This window comes from Nannospalax galili, unplaced genomic scaffold (genome assembly GCF_000622305.1).
Source record: "Nannospalax galili isolate Female #2095 unplaced genomic scaffold, S.galili_v1.0 scaffold525, whole genome shotgun sequence".
NCBI classification, from domain to species: domain Eukaryota; kingdom Metazoa; phylum Chordata; class Mammalia; order Rodentia; family Spalacidae; genus Nannospalax; species Nannospalax galili.
In genome coordinates, this window is record NW_008353937.1 from 1,710,273 (window position 1) to 1,720,556 (window position 10,284).

A 10,284-nucleotide genomic window follows, 5' to 3' on the forward strand; every position below is an offset into this window, starting at 1 on the left:
CCTTCCCCCCTCTCCTCCCTCCTCTCCCCTCTCCCCTCTTCCCCTCTCTCCTCTCCCCTCTCCCCTCTCCTCTCCCCTCTGTTCTCTCTCTCCTCTCTCCTCCTCTCTCACAGGTAACTGGGCTCCTTTTCATCTTCCAGTCACAGATTCAGTGCCTTCCTCAGCGTCCCCCAAGCTCTGCAGCGTGACAGAAGGGAGGTGCGGTGACTGTCCGCAGGCAGGGAGGGTGAGCACCACTCTTACCACCACTTTTGGGAGTGTGTGCTGGGAGGTCTGTGGGCCCTCAGAAGGTAGTCATACACTTTGTTTGCACTGATGCTACCGTAACCTTTATCAGGCCATCATTTTTCTTGATAGACTAATTTTCCTAAAAGATATTTTTTTTGGTGGAAGCACTGAGACACAGTGACAGACATGATCATTAGAATTCTCAGGGAAAGTAGACTTAGTATGGACGGCAGCATTGGAAGGCCCCAATGTATTGTAAATACCAGCTGTCGATTGGAGTTACCATATTGTAGTGCAGATTCATTTCAATGTTTGCTTCCTGATGCAGACCTGGGAAGGAGGGCAGGATGGGACATGCGGAGACGAGAGGTGTTCTCCCTGAGACTTCTATGTTGACCGGCGTGAGAGCATCTATTGTGGTCTACTATTCTGAGAGCTGCTGCTGTTGTGTTTGGGAGCAAGACCCTGGGAGGAGCCTCAGCAGCTATAGACGAAATAGGAATGTCAGTTCCTCATCTGTAGGGCTAGTTCTGTTGGCACTTAGCAGTTAGAAAGTTTATTCCCAGTGACCTTCCCATTTCAGACCAGGTCGGGCAGAGTCCACACAGCGTTTGGAGGGCGTGGAGTTATCTTTTCTGTCTACTGATCTTGCTCACAGGATTATTTACTAGGTGAATCTTTTTTTTTTTTAAAGTCTGATTTTAACAGTTGGCGTTTTTGCAGTGGAAGTTCTAGTAGGAGTGCTAGAGCACTGCCTATTGTATGGTTTACTGTTTAGTGCAGCTGAGGCTGTCTGAGATTTTCCCAAGGCTCTGTTGCATTTTCTTTTCTATTCTCGTATTCTCAAAACCCCAAGATTTTCTTAATAATTAGTTCATTTACTCATTCTGTAACTGTTCATCGAGCTTCTGACCAGTGCTGGCACCTAGAGGCGACACGGTGTTCAGGATGGGGCAGGACATGCCATTACTGGATATCCCTTCACTGTGGCCTGGGATGGAGAACAAATTCCCTGTGCCACCTTCTCGTTGCCTAGAGGTGATGGAGGATGTGTAGAATGTGGCTTTCATGCCTCATTAGCCTAGGAGGTGCTGGACGTTATGCGCAAGACAGACACCACTCCCTGCCACCACAGAGCTTGTACTGTGGCGGGATCGCCTAACAGTAAGTGTCAGCCATCACATGGGGACACGATGCAGTAGATGGGTAGGAGGCCCTGCAATTGAGATGCACTGCTCAGCACATGACCCATTGGGTAGGTGATATTTGAGTAAGACTTGGCATGGCTAGGATAGGAGATGAGTGTGAGAGGAAGGAGTAGGTAGAAGCCTTAGGGCTTTGTAGCCTGTGCTGAGTATGTCCGTATCTGTTCTGGGGAAATTGGTGGTCAGATTCAAGTAGAGGAGCCAGGTGGTGTGATTGCTCTTTTGAGAAGACCAGCAGCTGCTGTGTTCAGGGTAGAGTCCACAGGAGCAGCAGCCTGCAGGCTGTGGGCAGTAGGCAGTGGAAAGTGCAGAGATGCCAACTGTGTTCTCAACATAGTGATGGGGCTTCTGATAAACCGCTTTGAAGTAAGAGACAGACAAGAGTGACCAGGGATGAGGCTTTGGGATCTTTGCAAATAGTATCTTTCTTGTAAAAATTTAATTGAGTTTACTCGTAGGATTGATTTCTCAGTTTGCTTTTAATTATGCTGATAATAAAAGTTTAATTTGAACATCACGAGACTTTGTAGTGGATGTTGTTGGCCCTTTATGTGTTCCTTAACTATGGTCTATTTCCTGTTCTTTTAAAAAAAGGTGTCACTGGGTTAGGAATTTAAAAGCATAATTTGTTTTCAATATTTAGTGAGAACAGTATAAGAACATCACCAACCTAGTCAGTACCCAGGCAAGCTGCTTGACCCTTCTCAACCTCATCTTCCCTTCTGTCAAAATGAGGCAGCAACTACTTCTCTGAGGTTGAGCTGCGGACTGAAGGCAGCTAGCTTCTGGTTTAGTCCAGGTTCAGGGACTCCTTTGACCGCTGGTGCTGCCACCTCCCTTCTCCTCTCCCCAGCTCATCTGCTCCTGCTGCTCAGTAGCCCCATGGTTCCTCAGGCTTCTGTAGCCACTGCTTCAGTCCCAGTGGGCACTGGGCTCTTTGGCCCACTGTAGAAATAAATGCTCTTTCATCCTGGGCCCTTGCACATTGGGAGGCAGGGATATTTGGGTAGTAAGTTACGTTAACAGGAAAGTACAGAGAAAGCCCCATCAATGGATCACAACAAACTGGGCTATCCCTGCCCTTCTCCCTCCTTGTTTCTCCTCCACATTGCCAGGTCTCAGTTCCAGCCCCTCACTACTTAAACCTTAGCTCTGTTCTTTTCTATAGCTCCAGCAGGTCTGGAACTTGCTATGTAGACCAGGTCAGCCTTGATCTCACAAGATCTGCCAGCCTCTGCCTCCCGGGTATTGGGGATAAGGGCACATCCCATGACACCCTGCCCATTTTTTTCTTTCTGCTCAGGGAATTGAGGCAGCTAATCTGGCTGGCTCAGAAATGGTTCCTGGTTGGGGTGGGTGGCACAGAAATCCTGGGTCACAGCCGGGCACGTGGGCGTCTCTCCTGACAGGACCTTGTCTCAGTGTTCTCAAGGTTGGAGGCAGTGCAGTGCTGCTCTGGCTTAGAAGATGGGGCATTGGGTCAGAGTATATGTGACCAGTAGGCGGAGCTTGCTTGTGGCCATGTAGACTCACTTGTGGCTTGGATGAGTTGTGCGGCTGTTGGTGATGGCTGAGGTTAAACTCGAAGCCATGCTCATGTGGTGAGGCGGATGGCTGCCTGGCTTGCTGTGCTGCTGCTTTCAGGAGTGTAGTTGTCCCCCACAGGGAACCTGCCTCCTCCAGAATGGCACTGCTGAGCATGTGTTCTGTGGGCTCTGCTGCTTCTGTTTGCTCACCGTGTTTTCCTGGAGCCCTTTTCCCCTAGTGTTGCTTAGGGTCAGAGTTCATGCTGGGGAATTACGTGTTCTGGAGGCTCAGGAGAGGCCACAGGAGCTCGGGCAGGTAGAGCCTAAGTAGAGCCCAGAGGCAAGGGAATCCACCATTGCAGGTGACGCTGGGGCACAAGCAGGCCTCCTGTTACCAGCATGTACTCAGGTCTTGTTATCAGCATGTGCTCAGAAATTAAAGCCTTGACCATTTGCACAGTAGGTGAAGTGCTTGAGGTGGGCTTTGTCTGTGGGGTTGTATGATTGAAGAATCACCACATACTGGAGAGCTAGATTGTGCAGGGCTTCAGTGTGCACGTCATGTATTTCAAGAATAAGCCACCGGGAGCTACTTACTACCTGCTGCTCAGGTGGAATGTGTTCAGATATCTGGAGTTTGGTTATGACATTGACTGGCTCTCAGTTTGAATGGAAAAAGTAAGTAGCTTTGCATTTTCCAAAAGCTGCTGATGCAGATTGAGTCTTCTGCCTACTTCATCAGGGTGACTGCGTTATCTTTTGAGGCTAGAAAAGAAATCTTGTATTTTGAATCCCTCATTCCTTAAGCAAATTTGGCCTCCTTAAATCTTGGTTTTATGTTTTCTCGATGGTTTATGTGTCCTTACAGGCATATTGTGAGAGCATCAGTCAGAAACATCTTATTTCAGAGATGTTTGGACTCATACAGGTTTTTTTTCTTTCCTCCCACATACTTGCTTTTGATATTGATTATGGCTGTTTTTTCTATAATTAATTCTATTTCATTGAGTTAGATATTTTTAGCCTAAGACCAGAATTAGACTGGTAAAGTGCCAAAGGCATGCTTTTGAAGACAGGAATTGTTTAGGAAGGTCCGCATGATCTGGGTCAGACTGGATTTGCAGCATACTCAGTTTTAGAGCCGACTGTCATTTTGTAAACAGAAGTCTGCCAGGTGAACTGAATGGAAGGGCGAGATGTGCGTATCCAGAAGGCGCTGGCCCCTGGCCTCCTTCTCCTCCCATTCCTCCTTCCTTGTGTCTCCTTCTCCTTGAATGAGTGTAGGACACAAACCTACAGGGTCCCATGACTAGCTGGTTCTATTCTGTTCAGTGGCTTAATCTGGCCAGGGCGATCTGTGTTTCAGATTGCAGAAGCAGAAGATTCGGTAGCTGCTAGTCCTCAGTCGAGCTGCCGGAGACTAATTCAGAAGGCGCGACTCCCAGATTTTGCTTCAAACTCCAAAAAGGGGAGCACACAGGGGAAGCTTAGTCTTGCTTTGGAGCCAGTCAAATGCTGTTGGGAGTCATGAACTGGGACTTTGTGTGCGGACTCCTGGCTTGATCTTGATAGGATTGGATGTATGTTGCTGGACCGGGCAGGCCAAGAGGCCCTGAAGCCTGCAGGTCCCATCTGTATGGAGAAAAGCGGCTGTGGTCCTTTTCCAGTGTGTTGGCCTAAAGGTATAGCAACTTAAAGATCAGTTAAGTTTGTGTTTTATTTAAATCTATGCTAGAGTTACAGTTAAATTTGAGAAAAAAAATTGTGATACAGGTTTACAAGTGCTGCATAAAACAGGTTAGGTAGCTTTGCAAGTAGAAAATCAAAATGTTTGAATGGAAATGCATTTAAGTGAGCTAAATTGTCTTTCTGTGCTGTCTTATGCCTCTTAAATCTTTTATTATTGTTTATTTATTTATTTTTTTACTTAGGGAATCTGTATTCTGTGCTATGGAAGGTTTTAAAGAACAAAGTGGTTAATTTTAACTTCAGAGGACTGAAAGAAAAAGGAGTAACGTGGGCTTTGTTATTTTACAGATGGGCTTCCTTTATTCTGTATAAAATTATGTATTTAATTTGAGGCTCTGTATTATTTTGAGTTTATTACCATGGTTGAAAATGCTGTAAAATTTTTTCCACTAAATGTTGTTAGAAATTATATTCATGCAGAAATGTAAACATAAAGTATAGTATTTCATTTTAGCATTCCAGGTAGTCTTTAGAAGTTTAAAAAGCTGTAAAATTAGTGCACAACTCAAGCCAAGTAAATTCAGCTTAAAGTAGCTTTGCTTAGGTAGTGAGTATTGAAGTGGTTAACATGCTTCTTCATGAAGAATTTGATAAAATTATTGTTGCTATGTAAAATATATTTAGATACTGTGCTAATCTGCTTAGGAAGGACTTCAGAAGGAGGAACGTGTACCTGGGCAAGAACTGCACTTCTGTAAATGGAACTCTGGCCTGATTCAATTTAGTTTTTAGGTTAAAAGTATTAGTACTGCTAGGCTAGGATGTTTTAGCACCAAGCCAATTTTCAACATTAGTTTTCAGTGGTAGAGTTGTCTCTGTTATTTGTTAATACCTTTTTTAGCTTTTGCGTAAGAGCATGAGATGTTAGAACTTTATGTAGTATGGTGGTACTGAATGAAGCACCTGTCACCTTGCTGCGTAGAATTTAGAATAAAGATTTTGCCCTGTTAACTGGAAGCTCTCAAAGGACTGACTTCTTAGGACTGCAGTTTCTTGGCATAACTGAACCTAACTAGTAGGGGATGCTCCGAGGCAGAGTTCAGTGCTGATGGCTTCATAGGTTGTGTACATGATGCTGCCTTCATTGTGTGATAGTACTGGTATTAACATAAAGCCTAAGAGCTGCAAACCCTGCAGCATAGGGATGCTGAAAGTTCAGCAACTGGATTTCTTATTCTAAGTGACCTTAGAAATGAGAGCTTTGGCAGAAAGAGATAGCAAGTAGTGTTTTGGCTTACCGCAAAGAAACTGATCAAAGCAACTTACTTTCTTTTTTCTTTTTCTTTTCTTTTCTTTTTTTTTTTTTTTTTTTTTTTTGAGACAGGGTCTCCTTGTAGCCCCAGCTGTCCTGGAACTCACTATGTAGACCAGGCTGGCCTTAAACTCACAGAGGTCCACCTGCCTCTGCCTCCTGAGTGCTGGGACTAAAGGCGTGCGCCACCATGCCCGGCTGATCAAAGCAACTTACTTTTCAAGTGTTTGAAGACTATCAGAGAAAATATGAGTAGCTCAATTGTAGTTAAAGCATGCATTTTGGTAGAGGGCAGATTGAAAAGGGAGCAGTGTTCTCAGTGCCAGAGAATGGGAAACAGGGATGCATGAAGGGACACTGTGGGCCCCATTTCGATGGCCAGAGCAAGCCACCCCCTCGGCAGGATGGTTTCAGTGAAGGAGCTTGTGCCTCTGTGGTGTGAGCACAGTGCCTTCCACTTGATCACTTGCTCAGTGTAGCTGTCCTTCACCTTCCTGTGTCTGTTCATTTACTCTCTTGCATCTAGACAGGAAGAAGACCTGTCTCCATGCTTGTTAATGTTGTCTTCATAAGAATAAAGTTTTGGTGTGTAGGAATTGGGCTGAATTGGTCATTTCAAGTATAAGAGCTATAAATGTGTAGTTAAGGACAAAGTAGAAAGCTCAGGTCCAAAGAATGTACAATTCACTGTTTGTAGGTAGACATTCTAAACCGTGCATTTGATCCTATCAGTCACATTAACCTCAAAACACATAGCAGTGTCCCAGTTTTAAGAATACATAAAATTCTTACCAGGACAGGCTAAAAATAGAAGAACAGACCTATATTTGTATACTTTGAATTGAATCTTTAAGGTAACCTTAAAACTCTTGGGGTCCTGTCTTTGATACTTTAGTGTACTACTGAATTTGGTTTGAGGAATCTGCCTTATATCTATCTCACTCAAGAATATTCTAATTTATTTATTTTTATTTATTTATTTGTCTGTTTTCTTTTTTGGTCTTTTTGAGACAGGGTCTCCCTGTAGTGGGGTGGGCCTGGAACTCACTCTGTAGACCAGGCTGACCTTGAACTCACAGAGAGCCGCCTGCCTCTGCCTCTGCTGGCATTAAAGGCGCATGTCACCATACCTGGCTTATTCATTTTTTTAATACATAAATTTTACTTTATTTGTCTGAATGTTTTACCTGCATGTATGTGTGTATAATAACCATGGAGGTCAGAAGAGGGTGTCAGATCCCCTGGAACTGGAGTTACAGACAATTGTTAGCTGCCATGTGGGTGCTGGGAATTGAACCTGGGTCTTCTGCAAGAGCAGCCAGTGCTCTTAACCACTGAACCATCTCTCTAGTCAGAAGATTCTATTTTAAAATATTTAAAGATTTTGTTATAGTATGTGTCGTGATTTCCTATGCTTAAAGGCATTGTAATTGAGAGTATTGCTTGGACGTATTCTCACTGTACTTAGGGTGCAGGACTATTGGGTGGGGAAAGCCCTGCTTGTAGAGTTTTCTGTTTATCAGTTGTGCTCTGTGCTGTTATTTTAAAAGAAGGGCTACAATTACTAAAGTGGTCTCAGAGGTTTGGTTATTAGGAGTAATAATGTGTTTTTTGGTTTATTTCTTTAATAGTAGAGATTGAATATTCTATTGAGTTTATTTGTATACTTCTGACCCCTGTGGTTGAAGTCACACCTACTCTGTATAAGAATTTTAAATCCCATCTGTCCATCAGTCTTTGCTTATTCCCCCCCCCCCAATGAGAATTTTATGCAAAGAATTACTAGCTTGGTCTAAAATTAAGTAGATATTTGAAAGGGTAAACATTTAAAATTTTATGCTGGGCGTGGTGACGCATGCCTTTAATCCCAGCACTCAGGAGGCAGAGGCAGGCAGATCTCTGTGAATTCAAGGCCAGCCTGGTCTACATAGTGAGTTCCAGGACAGCTGGGGCTATAGGGAGACCCTGTCTCAAAAAGACCAAAAAGAAAAAAGATTTAAATTTTTAAGAAGTTAAAGCAGCAAAAGACTAAGGAAAAGAAGGGTGGAACTTGGAACTGTTGACATTTAGAGATATGGAAGAGCCCCATGGAGCAGAAATTCTGAGGTCTGAGAAGCTGCTGTTTATGACGCTGGTGAACATGGAGGAGGAGTCCATGAGCCTAGGGTACCAGCTGCCTCTCATGGTGCCCAAGTTTACTTCAAAGTGGAAAAACTGTTAACTGGAGGCCAGGAGGTTTCCCCAGGGCCATCAAGGCCACCTGCTAAGCAAGGGAAGTGCAGTTGTCAAGGCAGAGATGGCAGAGATGATGGTCCAGGTGCCCCGTACTAGTGAGAATCCACTGGAGATACACTGCAAGTCCATTGATGTGCACTGCAAGGCCACCGGAAAGTTCTGGACACTGGACTGAAATGAACAGAATGGTATAATTCCTCTCTTCCCCAGCAACCTGGAGCCTCCCTTAGTGTTCTCTGCTGGCAGAGTTACCATGTGATTCTGACCAAGTATAGATTTGAGAGGTTTGAGCTGAGTAGCAAAAACCTGGTCATTGGAGTCCTGGCATGAGGCATGGCAGTGTCCTCGGTAATACTGGAGACTGGATTAGAGTGTTGCTCATGTCCCTCCTACTCTTACCACATCCTCTGAAGAGGTGACCCACATTGCTGATAGGGAATCGGGACGCAGACCGCTCTGGCTTCTTTCATGAACAGGGATCCAGGGTGAGGCAATTGGGGTACCCCTTCAGTGGGTCTATCTAAAAGACTCCCAAATTGCATGACTCTTATCTGTAGGGAGAAAAGAAAGCCCTTGACTGGTGAATAGAGGATGTGAAGGAGAAGTAAAGGCAGGAGTAGTTAGCATCACAATTTCTAGACGGTTAACCAGAAAAACATCAGAACAGGGCAAATTTCAAATATTCATATGAGAGTCCATTGGGATTTCTTGATGAGAGCTTCCAAAGCATCCCTCTATTGGGCTCCTCTTCATTTTTCTTTTGTCTTCCAAGGCTGGACTCTAGAGTGATGGATTCAGGATTTGCTTTCAGGTATTTTGATAGCTGTTGGAGTGGTTAGAGTCAGTGTCAGTTCCCTCTCAAAGGCTTCTAGATAGGATCAGAAAACAAAATTATCCATCATTTTAGAACAATAGCTGGTTGTCTCCCTTAGCTATGGGTGGGCACTACAGTATTGGAGACCAAGATTTGAAGTCTGACATCTGAGCAGCACTATCTGGTTAGGAACAAATCAAAGACAAGATCATCAATGAGAAATAATTGTCTAAATAACTTTTTATATGGACTTAAGCCTAATGTCTAGGAAGTGTAATCCCTTGAGCTCTTAAAGAAATATACTAATGACTCTACTCTTTGGTTATACTTTGCTTTTGGGTGTTTAAGACCGTACAGTTGGCCCAAATAAATCAATTTATGTTGACACTTAAGGTCGTTTGAGGATCTGTTCCTCAGGGGTCACATGGGCTTGGGAGGAGCCCCTGGCTCCTTGCTTTTACCAGTTCCATCTATATGAAGGTAAGTCAAAGGTCCTGCTTGACCATGTCTGGCTTCACTTGGAAGCATGGATGAGATGTTTCCCCTGAGTTGACCCATCTCTTCGTAGACTGGACATTGGTTCAAGTCCATCTCGTGGGGTCTCCATGTCCTCCCTGAACAACAGGACAGGTGACTCACCACAGTTACAGGACATTTTGAGAGATGTTCCATAGTCCCCTGGAACTTAGTTGACCTTGGAGGACAAGGGGCAAAAACTGTCCTTTAAGTCCCTCTGACCAGATTAGTATAGGCCTCAAAGTATGCCTGTTAAACATCCAATAAGGTTAGTTCCACTAGTCTGGTACTTAAAATTACCATGTGTTATGTACATAAGGCTTGGGTAAAAACTAAATATTCTCAGATAAACCTTGACTAGATAAATATTTTGTTTCTTAAACTAGTTGTCCTAGTTTGTTCTTCATTGCTGTGACAAAACACTCTGACCGCTACCAACTTGGGGAGGAAAGGGTTTATTTATCTTACATCTCCCGGGTCACAGTACATCACCGAGGGAGCCCAAGGTAGGAACTCAGGGCAGGAACCTGGAGGCAGGAGCTGGAGCACAGGCCATGGAGGAACGCTGCTTACTGGCTTGCTCTCCTGGCCCCTGTTCAGCCTGCTTTCTTATGTAACACAGGCCCACTTGCCCAGGGGTGACACCACCCACAGTGGGCTGGGCCCTCCCACATCACTCATCAAGAAGATGCCCTTCAGATATGGCCACAGGCCAGTCCAATAGAGGAAATTTCCCAATTGAGGCTCCTTCAACCCAGG

General features: G+C 44.5%; 1 protein-coding gene across 11 annotated transcripts in view; it reads left to right on the forward strand.

Annotated features, from left to right (window-relative positions):
* The window catches only part of Ptk2 (protein tyrosine kinase 2), a 223,995-nt gene that overhangs the window by 33,537 nt on the left and 180,174 nt on the right, over nucleotides 1–10,284 (forward strand). For 8 of the 11 annotated variants that reach the window (XM_008851051.3, XM_008851059.3, XM_029555004.1 and 5 more), the window contains exon 1: nucleotides 4,542–4,641. The exons of 1 other annotated variant lie outside the window; for it this stretch is intronic. In XM_008851051.3, coding sequence (XP_008849273.2) covers nucleotides 4,542–4,641 — 100 coding nt within the window. Of the gene's footprint in view, nucleotides 1–112; nucleotides 227–4,541; nucleotides 4,642–10,284 lie in introns of those variants that run through there. 2 more of the 11 variants (XM_029555009.1, XM_008851064.2) reach the window with 2 other exon arrangements.